This window comes from Dendrobates tinctorius, unplaced genomic scaffold, assembly GCF_039654945.1.
Source record: "Dendrobates tinctorius isolate UK_male_01 unplaced genomic scaffold, ASM3965494v1 ptg000054l, whole genome shotgun sequence".
Classification (NCBI taxonomy): Eukaryota; Metazoa; Chordata; class Amphibia; order Anura; family Dendrobatidae; genus Dendrobates; species Dendrobates tinctorius.
Window position 1 is genome coordinate 17,239,421 of NW_027361722.1, and position 13,566 is coordinate 17,252,986.

A 13,566-nucleotide genomic window follows, 5' to 3' on the forward strand; every position below is an offset into this window, starting at 1 on the left:
AGAGAAGAGATACGTCACCTTACTCGCAGTTGGGGAGGAGCTATAGGGTACACCCCAGCCAATAAGGTGCGGATTTGGCTCCGTATCGAGACTTGGAACGCAACAGTGTGCGGCAAAAGTCTCCTTGATGGTTAGAATAACTTTATTAACATTAACACTTGAAAAACATAGCAATGTGAGCTGAAATGCGGTAACTTGGAACACGCTGCTCGGAAGCCGAGGAAAGCCGCAATAAGAGTGAGTGACGTATGGGGGAAAGGGGCGACTAGGTCATAGGGTTGTTACTCTCTGGGTGCTGCACTGACTCACATGACGAACAACCAATCAGTGCTCAGCTTTTATGAATGTCAGACAATTTGGAAATAAGCAGCAATATGATTGGTTGCTATATATTGCGCAACCAATCAATGCTCAGCTTTTACGCAGGTCCGCCATGTTGGAAAATGAAAGCAGCAATATGATTGGTTGTTATAGTTTTTCATGTCTTTGTTACCATAGAGACTATGAAACAGGCAGAATCTGGAGTAAATTTGCGATTATCTAGAATATCTGATAATTTCACATTTATCCCGCTGACACCAAATTAAAGGAATGTTCCATTATGTATTCCAATATGATGTTAAAAATTGTCTTTTTCCTGTCCCTTTTCTCAGTTTTGTGACAAACAATATGGCCGCCTGCGCCCATCAGGGACGCGGTGGAGACTCTCAATGCCTGACGTAACCCATTCACTTAGGTTTCGCCCTGGAAAGATCTGCCTCAAATCCGACTGTGGATTTTGAGGTGAATCCATAGCAAATTCTGCACATGACGACTTTGACTGCGACACAAATCACACGGCCACAAATGGCTGCCCCCTCGCCGCGTAATGCAGGAGAATGGGGTCTCATTGTGACCAGCACGGTACTGCCACAAACACCTCGTTAAAAATCCGTTTCCGACTTGCCTGTCGTGGTATCTTGTGGGTCGCAGCGTGTTTCCATCCAACTTCATGACGCTAGCACGTAGCGCCGCCATACAGCGATCGTCGGCATTGTGCTGCCGCTCAGCCGCAGCCTTGACTCGGATTTACGTCCGCGGATATCACTTTTCTACATTGGAAAGGGTGACAGTCTGCTTCGCTGGTCAAATTCAGCGTGGATGACTTTGTAAAATCTCACAGCTTGCCCCAATCAATCCCATGTTTTGCCGCCCTATAGTGGGGTCTCTCATGCCCCTCATAATACCAAATCTAGCGCCAAACGCTTTATTATTCCTTTCGTCAGATCTGATCTCCCAACTGTCCCGTTTTCTTGTCCCATTGGATTATGCAGAAAATTGGGCCATAAATCATGGACGATCTGGGGAGGGTTTTTTTTGTCTGGTCCGTCTTGGGGATTCACAGCGGGACGTATACTTACTAACATCTCTGCTGGTAATATATAACAGAGGGACAGTCAGATCCTGCCTCAATCTCTGGCAGCAGGTCCCACTTTTGGGCCTCATTCAGACATGCATGTTTCGTGGGTGAGCATGCACCTAGCATACACAGCCAAAAAAATGTAGATGTATACGTTTATGATCTGAGTCATGGATCAAACTCACCCACTTAGGTGAATAAAGTTAACAACTTTTCGGGTGTTAGTCGAGTTTTCCCTGTATTATTTTTAGTGTTTAACGGGTAGGAGAGGCTTTGAAAAGTGTATTCATCCACTCAATGCCGACTTTTATTCCCCATTGACTTGCATTGGGGTCGGGTTTCGGAAGAAACTCCCGACTTTTTTTTGCCCTAGTCGGACCAGTTTCAGTCCAGTTTCAGTCAGGATTCACGAAACCCGATCCGACCAAAGTCGCTCAACTCTAGTTTTAAACTTTTCCACTTTTTAGCCCGAATTTGCCAGTATTGTTTCCAAAAACTTCATGACATTTCTCAGAACTTTCGTTAACCAGATTACTTCCATCCAAGACATCCTGGATGTGCAGTCCCTTTTTTTTTTTTAATGAGTTTGTAGGGAATCGATTCACGGGACCCGGTCCGTTGGCCACACCGCTAATCTGGAACTAGGAACTGACTTCTAACTCATGGCTTCTCTTTTAACCTGCCTGAAGCACCGCCACCATTTTGGCGTGACATACCGTACATACGATGTCACACCAGGCCGGCTAATCAAAAGAAGAGCTGCGGATGTCGTCCCTCCAGAATTTGACCAATGTACAAGGGTCCTGCAGATGTAATAAAAAAGTTTAAAAAAAAAAAAAAACACAATTGTAGATTTATGACGAACGGATAGAGCAGTTTTATTGCCCACCCTGAGACACCAGCAGTTCTCGTTTCAGGCAGTGTCCTGATAAAATGAGGACTATATTCAGCACTGGTCGTCTACTCCGCACATCTTTTCCAGTATGGCGGCTGCGCAGGAACGGCGCAAATTTAGCATCTATCCAGGAGGTGATGAAGCTGCAGGAGAAGAAATGTCACAGCGTCGTCTTCCCTGTAACGGACCTGGAGAAGCTCCTGAGCCCGGACATTGATAGGACCAACTTCAGACTTTTTGATCCTGTAATGGGGGATATAGCAGAGGCCGAAAAATGGTTTAGACCGGCTGGAAAACACGTGATCGATTATATCACGTCCGCTGTCAGGATGGAGCACACTCCTGATCTACAGCAACCGGAGGTGAGTTATTTCTGTTGTCCATCCCCAGGATGAAAATATTCAAAAAATTAAAGGGGTTGTCCTCTACATATATATATATATATATATATATATATATATATATATATATATATATATATATATATATATATATATATATATATAAGTTCTGGAGCTCAGCCAGTCAATACATGACAAGTGCAGGCTGTTATACAGCTGTCACCAACTTGTAGGTGTTGCAGTCAGAGTTAACTCCTTGTGCAGCCGTGTATCCCCTTAGATGTTGTGGTCACTAATGACTTTGGCATCTTCAGCACTTACACAGATGGAAGGCCCCATTTGTTTTTCCTATGGTCCAGGTTAGTCTGAATCTTTTTGCTCATCTCTAGTTTGGTGTACTGGCTCTTGGCAAACCTTTACAATGAAAATGGCCGCCCTTCCCCTAATGTCTGTATCTCTACAGGTCTGTTTCATAGGGAGAAGTAATGTGGGGAAATCCTCTCTGATCAAAGCCCTGTTTGCTCTGGTTCCAGGAATTGATGTAAAAGTCTCCAAAACTCCAGTAAGTCCAAGAAGCGCAATCATCCATCCGTTACTCAGGCTAAGCTTTGATTTCAGTGGGACCTGTGTAATACTTAGTTTCACCTGCAGGGGCACTGTAGGGGGATTGAACACTTGCTGCTGGCTTCCGCTGCTGATCGCTGAGATCCTTTCTTTCACTAAGACTATTCAAGTATTGTTTCATTTAAAAAAAAAATAATCTTTGTTTTATTTTTTCTTTAAGGGCCACACTAAAAAATTGAACTTCTTCAAAGTAGGCAAAGCCTTCACTTTGGTGGACATGCCAGGCTATGGGTTTAGAGCCCCCAAGGACTTTGTGGAAATAGTGGAAGGATACATCCAGGAGAGGCACAAGTACGTGGATCACAGATATAGACGACAGCTCGTATGTGGAGCGCAGCTGTAGATGACCGTTCTAACGTGGAGCACAGCCATAGTTGACCACTAATACATGGAGCTCCACAGTAGTTGACCTTTCATACGTGGCGCTTAGCTGTAATTGACCACTCCTACACGGAGCGCAACCGTAGTCGAATGTGGAGCAAAGCCGTAATTGACCACTGTTATGTGGAGTGGAACCGCAGTCGACCTCTCGTATATGGAGCACGGCTGTAATTGAACACTCCTTCATGGAGCGCAGGCGTAGTCGACCACTCCTATGTGGAGCAAAGCCATAATTGAACACTCCTTCATGGAGCGCAGCCGTAGATATCTGGTCGTATATGGAGCTCAGCCGCAGCCATCCACGATTACAAGGAGCTCAGCCGTAGTCGACCGCACGTATGTGGAGTGAAGCGCAAACGAAGTTAACCACTCGTATGTGTAACGCAGCCATAGATGACTGGTCGTACGTCGTGGTGTGTAGCTGTAGTCAACCGCTTGTATGTGAAGCGCAGTATGACAGCTTGTACGTAGAGTGCAGCTGTAATTGACCATTATTTTATGGAGCGCAGTCGCAGTCGATCGCTTGTACGTGGAGCACAACTGTAGATGACTTGTCGTGCATGGCGCTGAGCTGTAGTCGACCGCTCATATGTGGAGCACAGCCATAGGTGACTGCTAGTACATGGAGCGCAGACGTAGATGATAGCCTGTATGTGGAGCACAACCATAGATCACCACTCTAACGTAGAGCGCAGCCATAGATGATCACTCATGTGTGGTGTGGAACGCAGCCATAAATGACTGCTTGTACGTGGAGTGCCGTAGCTGTTGACTGCTAGCACATGGAGCACTGTCGTAGATGACTTCTCATACGTGAAGCGCAGCCGTAATTGACCACTCTTGGAGCACAGGTGCAGATGACTAGTCATACACGGAGCGAAACTGTAGTCGACCTCTCGTATGTGGAGCACAGCCACAGAAGACTGGTCATACGTGGAGTGCCGCCATAGATGATTGCTTGTATGTGGAACGCCTTAACAGTTGACCACTAGTACATGGAGCTCAGTCGTAGATGATGGCTCCTATGTGAAGCACTGCCGTAATTGGCCACTCTGAGGGTGTGTGCACACATTGTGGATTGTGCTGCGGATTTTTCCGCACGGATTTGGCTAAATCAGCAGGTAAATCCACAGGTCAAATGACCTGTGTTTTACCTGCGGATTTAGTGCGGCTTAGCCTGCGGATTACCCCTGCATTTTGACGCCTGCGGATTTTTATAATGGAGCAGGTGTCAAACCGCTGCGGATTCCACACAAAGAATTCACATGCTGCGGATTTCAGTCTGCAGCATGTGCACTGCGTTTTTCGTTTTCCATTGACTTTAAAGGTTCTGTACAACGCAGCAGAACCTGCTGCGGATCCGCATGGCCAAATCCGCTTTGGATCCGCAGCAGAATCCGCAACATGTGCACACACCCTTACATGGAGCACTGCCATAGTCGACCGTTCGTATGTGGCGCACGGCCGTAGTTTACTCGTACATGTAGCGCAGTCGGAGATGACTGCTCTTTAACGATGTTAAGACCGATGTTCTGATAATGCTTTTTTTTTACCATCTTGCAGCCTGAAAAGGACATTTTTGCTGGTGGATGGGTCAATCGGTATTCAGAAAGCAGATTTAATCGCGGTGGAGATGTGTGAAGAGTTTGGAATTCCTTACGCTGTGAGTTTAATTCCATTGCCTGCAAAAATGGTACTAGAAAGAGAGTGAAAGTCCAATAATCTGGAATAGTTGGGTCCTTCCAATTATAAATTCTGAATTATTTACAGTATAGCATGCGGCTCACGAAGGATAAGGTGGCATGAGGTAGCAGTGAGCTCATGTGATAAAGCAAATTAGTTGGCAGCCTCGGTTCATTAGCCATGTCAGCTTCCTTTTCCATCATGGCTGACCCTGCGCTAACTGTTTATCTCCTTGAGTAAAGCTGTGACGTTGATAAGCCGGATACAGGACCTGCAGAACCTGGAACAGGCAATTCACTTCTATTGGCTCGTGGTAGCTTTAACAGAAGACATTTGTTTTTTCAGATGGTGATGACGAAGATTGACAGATCCCGGTCCGCTGTCCTTGTCACACAGTTCATGCAGCTTCAGGACTTCATCACGTCTCAGACACACGGATGTTTCCCCCAACCCTTCTTAGTCAGGTAACATGGTGGAGGTGATTCCTTCTGCCGTCGAGGACATGAAGCCTCAGTATGAACATAGTCGTAAATATAGATAGGAGAAACTGAACCGTAAAGTTTGGCATCTGTACCGAACACCTATTGTTCAGGCATGGACACTGAACATGGCTTTACCATGAGGTTCCGTGTTATTGTTCAGGTTCGGCCCCCCGAACACCGGGTGTTTGTCACGCTGTCATATGTAAAATAGCACAGCAAACACCGCTTCTGATCGACGTTAAAATCATCGTCGGTCAGACAGCCACGGTTCCCACGCCGTCAAAGGACAGCATGAGTGCTCAGCTGTGATCGAAGGTATAGAGTTTACCTCCCGTCACTGATGTGAGCTGATGGGACTACTGCTCCCATCAGCCGACGCCTGCTGCCACTAATAACAGCGAGAGCAGGCGGTGGCTGATGGGAGTATTCATCAGCCTGCGCTGCAAATAAATAATTTAAAAATATATATAAAAAAACTGCATGGGGTCCCCTGTATTTTTGATAACCAGCCAGGCAAAACTCAGCTGTCCGCTTCAGCAAGGCTGGTTATCAAGAATAGAGGAGTCCTCATGCCATATTTAATTATTTAAATCATTTTAAAAAACAGCGTGCGGTCCTCCAAATTTTTGACAACCAGCCAAGCTAACGCAGACAGCTGGTCGCTGGTATTCTCACACTGGTATGGGGCCATGGATATTGCCCCCTCCAGCCTACAAATAGCAGCCTGCAGCTTCACAGAAAAAGCGTGCCAGTTCTGGTGCTTTGCCCGGCTCTTCCTAGTTGCCCTGTAGCGGTGGCAAGTGGTGTTCATATTTGTGGGGTTGATGTCAACTTTGTATTTTCTGGTGACATCAAGCCTACAGATTACTAATGTAGAGGCACATACTAATCCTATAGTGGTATGGTAAATAAAGACACAGCCAGAATAAAGTCCTTTATTTGAAATAAAACAAAACACTGTCTTCCATTTTTATTTAAAAATAACAAACACAGCCTGAGAATACCAACCCCCAGCTGTGTTCTTTAGCTTGACTGGTTGTCAAAAATGGGGGCCCCCCCACGCTTTTTTTTAAAATTACCGTATATACTCGTGTATAAACCGACCCCCCCCTAATTTTGCCACAAAAAACTGGGAAAACGTATTGACTCATGTATAAGCCTAGGGTGGTGCTGCACAAGGGTTAATGGTGGCCTAAGAAGATGCTCCATACATAAATACCCCCCATAAAATGCTGCACAAGGTTTAATGGTGGCCCAAGAAGATGCTCCATGGATAAAAAAAAAAAAAATGCTGCACAAGGGTTAATGGTGAACCAACAAGATGCTCCATTGAGAAATACCCCCCCATAAAATGCAGCACAAGGGTTAATGGTGGCCCAACAAGATGTTCCATTGATAAATACCCCCTGTCACGGGGTCCTTCTCTGGTAAAACACAATCAACAGAGCAAGAGGAGAGTGAACAATTCCAAGACATTTATTACAGGCAAAATTAGAAAGGTCCATATTCGGTCCACCATACAAAGGATAGATAGTACAGAATCTGAATGCAGTTCAGTAACAGTATAACATGACCAGGGAGATGAGTCTAAAATCCCGCTGTGTTGTGAGTTCATTTTTCCCTTCACCATTGAGGTCTGATGAACTCCCTCCTCTGGTGAAGGAAGGTAGTGAGGCTGATTACCAAACACCTGGGCTGCTAGATGATGACTGGGTGGCTGTAATTGAGGACTGGATATAAGGCAGCCGACGCCCTTCTGCCTTGCTGGTGTTCCTGCTGGATTCTTGGAGACCAGTCTGATTCCTGCGTCTCAAAGCTAAGTTTTTCTGCTCTGCTTTGTACTCTTCAGTTTTGTTTTTGTTTTGCCTTGTTTTTTGGGAGTTCTGCCATCCCCGGCCGGGGGTGAGCTGAATTCCATTTTTGTCTCTGATCTGTTGATCTTTTGTTCTGTCTTCAGAATATACCTGAGTGCTGATATAGTCTTTTGAAGCCTAGCGACTTCAGGGCCTGTTTTTCCTATCAGTCGGTTGGCTCATTTTGGATAGGGTTTTTGCGGATGGCAGACAGCAGCTTTCCTATCCTGTCCTATTTAGCTAGCTTGGGCCCCATCATTTGCTCAACCTATCTTTCTATCTGTGTTAGTGTTTTCATCTTGCTTCACAGTCATTATATGTTGGGGGCTGCTTATTGCTTTGGGATCTGCTCTGGGGCAGTTTAGTTTTTCCCCTTTCTGTCTTTAGGCTATGTAGTTCTCCGGCTGTGATCGAGGGGTCTAGGGCACCGTAGGAACCCCCCACGGCTACTGCTAGTTGTTGTGGATAGGTTCAGGGATCTGCAAATAGCTGCCAACCTCTCTGGTTTTTCTGGACTTAGCTAGTATTTTGTTTTTTCCTCCTTCGGTGACTTATCATAACACCGCTGACAGTGGATAACATGTTCCATATATTATTCTTTCGCTCCGAAGTCCTGTCTTCACACCATGCTCTGCACACAGGAACTGACTTCACCCCTCCTGTCCCTTCCAGCCCCCTCCCCATGTCCAGGAGTAGCCAGACGGGTTGGGGCAGTTCTCAGGCCTCCCAGACCTGACAAAAGGTGCCTGGGAGATTATGACACTACAGGGGGGTCATCAAGAGTCATAGATAAAAGTCAGGCTGCAGACATACAAGGCATCAAGATTAAAGGGGCCTTTACACATAGCGATATCACACCATCACAACCTCTCCCCCCTCATAATAAGTGAGCACGCTATGAGGTCTACACAGACCTTTGGCCTGCTCACTTTAGTCCACATTGCTCAATCGTTTATAGTTCCTTGTACAGTGGCAGGGGTTGCAATAATTATAAGCTCTTGTTGTCCTTCCACAAATTCCCGGGTCCTGGCGTTGCGGTCATACCAGGTTTCTTGACTGGACTAGGCCATTTGCTGTTGATCATTAGCCAAGGTAGCTAGCTGGGCGAGACGGTCTCTGAACTCTAGAACGTAGAGAATGATGGGCATTCCAATGTCTGCGATATCTCCCTCCAATTGTTCTTTCAGAAGAGTGAGAGGCCCTCGGACCTTCTGGCCAAACAGATTGCTCCCCAGTGGGGTCCGGGTGTCGTGGTGCTTGAAGGGCCTGTAGTTGAGTGGCTGCTCCCACAAAATGACACTGTAACTCCCCAATGTCTTTCCGAAGGAGGATATCTGCAGGAAGTCCACCCATAACTCCAATCCAGCACAGTTTTTCTCCAAAACCATAATCCCAATGCACCAAAGCTCGCTGTATATATTTGCGGACACCCCCCGCCAAGACAATGGGAATTCCTGCACCCTGGTGAATTGCCTCGGGTCAAACCACACGGGTGTCAGCGATAGTCAAGAATGCCCCCGTGTCTCTAAATCCTGACACTTTGTGTCCATCAATTAAGACATCCTGCAGGTGGAGTTGCCGTTGCTCTGGGTAGCCAAAGGACAGAGGCCGGAGTCCGTACACTCCAGGAGGGGTATCTATGGTGCCGTGGTCGGTGGTCCACTCTGGTGTGGATGGTGGTAGCTCTTCCTCAGGCGGGACGGAGTGCACCAGATGCACTGGACGAGGTGGGGCTCCCTCCGAATCCTTGAGGGACATCCAAACTGCAAATGTCCAGGTTGCCCACACACATAACATCTCCTCTCTGTGATACCCTAAGGTTTTGGTCGGAACTGTTGGGGCCTAGGATTCGGAGGCGTGATTGTCATCGGCTTGCGACTAGGTGGAAGGGCAGATATAATCTGAGGGGGACGGGGCACGGGAGCAGGCCGTGGTTCATTGTCCAGAAGCCTCCTCCATTGCGGTCGGATAGTAAGGGCTTCATCGGCTAAGGCTGCAGCTCTATCCACGGTACACGGCGTGCGCTCCCGGACCCATTCCCGTACCTCTGCAGGGCACAAATTGTTCTATAAGGAACGCTTGTATAACATCTTCCACAGTAAAGGCGTTTTCTGCTTCCAGCCATCTCCGACATGCCTCGGACATCTTATGTGCATACATCTTAAACGATCCCCCTGTGGTGCATGGGAGGTCTCGGAACTTGGCCCTATATGAGTCTGGGGTGATAGCATGGTAATCCAGGATAGTCCGCTTTACAATGTTATAATCCCGATTCCGCGGTGCGTCAATGGTTCGGTAAGCCTCCGCCATGCTTCCGTTCAGGAGCCCCACTAACAAACACATCCAGCTAGATTGGGGCACCTCCATCACAGCACACTGCTGCTTAAAGTCTTTGAAGAACCCATCCACATCTCCAGAAACCTCATCAAATGGCTTAAACTCTGTCCGGGTGATCCGTACAGGCTCCCGGATTGTTGGGGTTACACTCCACATTGCGTTACTCCCTTTTTCAAGCTCCATTGCTTCCTGTCTCCGCTGTGCCCGGCGGGCAGCCTCGTCCTTGTACTCCTGAGAGACGCCGGGGCCCAGAACCGCCATCTCTTCTTCACACCACTCCAACCACTGGCTTTTCTGGAAGGGGATCCCTGTCTCCAGTGCTCGTCCTTCAGACATCTGCGAGGAGGTGGCCGGGCTAGCGCCTACCAGTAGATCGATTAAGGCCTCTTTAGTCAGTCCCTGGTAGTTCAGGCCCAGGTCTCTGGCTCTCTCCTGTGAACTGCATAGAGTCCAATTTCTGTACTCACTCTGTGGGTGGTTCTCCATTAGGTTACGCTCTGTTGATCCCACCGCTGCCACCAGTTGTCACGGGGTCCTTCTCTGGTATCACACAATCAACAGAGCAAGAGGAGAGTGAACAATTCCAAGACATTTCTTACAGGCAAAATTAGAGAGGTCCATATTCAGTCCACCACACAAAGGATTAGATAGTCCAGAATCTGAATGCAGTTCAGTATCAGGATAAAATGTCCAGGGAGATGAGAGTCCAAAATCCTGCTGACAGTGGATAACATGTTCCATATATTATTCTTTCTCTCCGAAGTCCTGTCTTCACACCATGCTCTGCACACAGGAACTGACTTCCCCCTTCCTGTCCCTTCCAGCCCCCTCCCCATGTCCAGGAGTAGCCAGACGGATTTGGGCGGTTCTCAGGCCTCCCAGACCTGACAAAAGGTGCCTGGGAGATTATGAAACTACAGGGGGTCATCAAGAGTCATATATAAAAGTCAGGCTGCAGACATACAAGGCATCAAGATTAAAGGAACCTTTACACATAGCGATATCACACCATCACACCCCCCATATAATGCTGCTGCAATTAAAAAAAAAAAATGACATATTCACCTCTCCGTCGCTGGGGGCCAGGTGACAGTGTCGACACTGGCGATATTTACCGGTCCCCGCTCCATCGCTGCGCGCCACTGTCTCCCGGGTCCTCTGCAGAGACTTCAGCAGAGGGCGCGCACTGACTACATCATCGCACCCTCTGCTGAAGATTCACTGCCACAGGACCCAGGAGACAGAGCAGTGCACGGCGGTGGAATGGGGACAGGTGAATATTGCACTGCTCCCCTTCCTCCCCTGTCATACTCACCCCTTCCTGGCGCACGGTCTCTTGAGCCCCTGCTTCCCCCATGGTCTCGGCACCCCAGCTGTTCCTGCATTCAGCGGTCACGTGGTACCGCTCATTAAAGTGATGAATATGCGTATATTTAATTAGCAGTACCACGCGACCGCTGAATGCAGGAACAGCTGGTCACAGAGACCATGGGGGAAGCAGGGGCTGAAGAGACCGTGCCAGGAGGGGGTGAGTATGGTCTCTGACACCCCCTCCCCTGCCGACCCCCGGTTTGTGATTTGCATATAAGCCGAGAGGGGGACTTTCAGCCCAAAAAAATGGGCTGAAAATCTCGGCTTATACGGTATTTACTTAAATAATTAAAAAATATGGCGTGGGGATCGCTCTATTCTTGATAACCAGGGTTGCAGCCCACAGCTGTGAGTTTTACCTGGCTGGTTATCAAAAATACAGTGGAACCGACGCTGTTTTTTTTTTTTTTAATTATTTACAATGCAGCAGCAGCTGCTGATGAATACGCTCATCCGCTGCTCCTGCTCTCACTGTTATTAGCGGCAGCAGGTGTCGACTCATGGAAGCAGTAGTCCCATCAGCTGACACTAGTGACCGTAGGTAAACTTTATACCTGCGATCACAGCAGTCATTTGACAGAGTGGGAACCATGGCTGTCTTGACCGTTGGTGATGATTTTACCGCCAATCAGAAGCAGTGTTTTCCTCGCTGTCATGCACATGACAGCGCGGTAAACACTGGATGTTCGGGTCACCCATTCAAGCGAACTTTTTGTAACTTTTCGGCCGAACCCGAACATCTAGGTGTCTGCCCATCTCTAGTCGTAAACTGTGACCTTTTCTCTTTCAGCTCTCTAAATTTCTCTGGGATTCACCTCCTCAGATGTTTCATTGCTCATATAACAGGAAATCTTCAGAAAGTCAGTTAAAGGGATGACTGGGTCCATCTCAAGAGACACCCAAGATGCCGGAATTTGAGGATGTTCTCCAAACCTTGATGTGGACACTGGACCCCGGGTCCTATGAATCTTTTTGCTCATCTTTGGTGATAAATGTACATTGACACCCATCAATCTTGAGAACTGGTTTCCTAAACACCTCTGTGTGAATGGAGGAGAAGTGACCACTGCTCCATTCCTTGTCTATAGAAGTGGTGTTCACACATGCAAACTTCATGTTCATTTACACCAAGGACTTTGGGATCGGTGGGGGATCTCACCGGTTGGGCTCCCTAGTGATCGAACATTTATCATCTATTCTATAGGTACAAGATATATTTTAATTATGGGACAGCTCCTTTAAGTAGCGATTATCATCCTGGCAATCTCGGAGATGAGATTGTTTCAGGGGAAGTCATTGCCTTGATTGAAGGAGCATCCGGAACATTCTGTTCTGAGATTGTGGTTTACGTTCTTTTGGAAACCAAAACTTGATCCCACAGGATAGACCGTCATGAGATCACTGTAAGATCGAGAACCGGTGACATATCCGCAGCACTGTCCTGGCCCTACACGATTCTAAGAAGCAGTCATAATGTGACCTGATGCCACCAACATGGACACCGTGGGTGCTGACCACCAAAAGCCATGATCATTGGGAGTGGAATATAAACCCCAATGCACCTTTATTGTTAAAATAAAAAAACATAACATCAGATCCGTGCCGGACCGCTATGGGCGTGTATAAGATGCAGAGCTCAAATCCGCCGATCAGGTCATTTTCCTTACTGCCTTGTCCTGATCTGATACCCCGACTGTGCTCTGAACCCATAATATGTTTCCTTCCTCGTTTACTGCAACTGCTGCAGCCGCATCTCCCTCCTCCCCTGCTTATTGACCCACTAGATGGTGGCCCGATTCTAACGCACCGGGTATTCTAGAATATATATGCAGTTTATTTTTGAACATTTAATAATAATGCAATAATGCACCCCCCAATCCTGATATGTATGGTTCTCTCACCCCCAATCCTGATATGTATGGTTCTCTCACCCCCAATCCTGATATGCATGCTACCCCTCAACCTCCTATCCTGGTATGCATGGTCCCCTGACCCCCCCAATCCTGGAATGCATGGTCCTCTCACCCCTCAATCCTGGAATGCATTGTCCTCTCACCCCCCAATCCTGGTATGCATGGTCCTCTCACCCCTCTTTCCTGGTATACATGGTCCTCTTACCCCCCTTTCGGGGTATGCATGGTCCCTTCACCCCCCTTTCTTGGTATGCATGGTCCTCTCACCCCCCTTTCCTGGTATGTAT

General features: G+C 47.5%; 1 protein-coding gene across 4 annotated transcripts; it reads left to right on the forward strand.

Moving 5' to 3' along the window:
* The first annotated feature begins 4 nt into the window (after positions 1-4).
* GTPBP8 (GTP binding protein 8) lies at positions 5-12,960 on the forward strand. 4 transcript variants are annotated; one of them, XM_073577177.1, is made up of 7 exons: positions 5-130; positions 2,317-2,656; positions 3,099-3,197; positions 3,420-3,550; positions 5,204-5,303; positions 5,669-5,787; positions 12,157-12,960. In XM_073577177.1, the coding sequence occupies exons 2-7, from the start codon at positions 2,333-2,335 to the stop codon at positions 12,233-12,235; spliced, it is 852 nt and encodes a 283-aa protein (XP_073433278.1). In that variant the 5' UTR covers positions 5-130; positions 2,317-2,332; the 3' UTR covers positions 12,236-12,960. The 4 variants fall into 4 exon arrangements, with proteins under 4 accessions (XP_073433278.1, XP_073433276.1, XP_073433277.1 ...); XM_073577175.1 differs by having other exon boundaries at positions 91-237; XM_073577176.1 differs by having other exon boundaries at positions 101-237; positions 2,305-2,656.
* The last annotated feature ends 606 nt before the right edge of the window (positions 12,961-13,566 follow it).

Coding starts and splice junctions, on each gene's coding strand:
- GTPBP8 (XM_073577177.1), top strand. CDS start 2,333: ATGAGGACTATATTCAGCACTGGTCGTCTACTCCGCACATCTTTTCCA. Junction 3,198..3,419: donor TAAAAGTCTCCAAAACTCCA/GTAAGTCCAAGA, acceptor TTTTTCTTTAAG/GGCCACACTAAAAAATTGAA. Junction 5,788..12,156: donor CCCCAACCCTTCTTAGTCAG/GTAACATGGTGG, acceptor TTTCTCTTTCAG/CTCTCTAAATTTCTCTGGGA.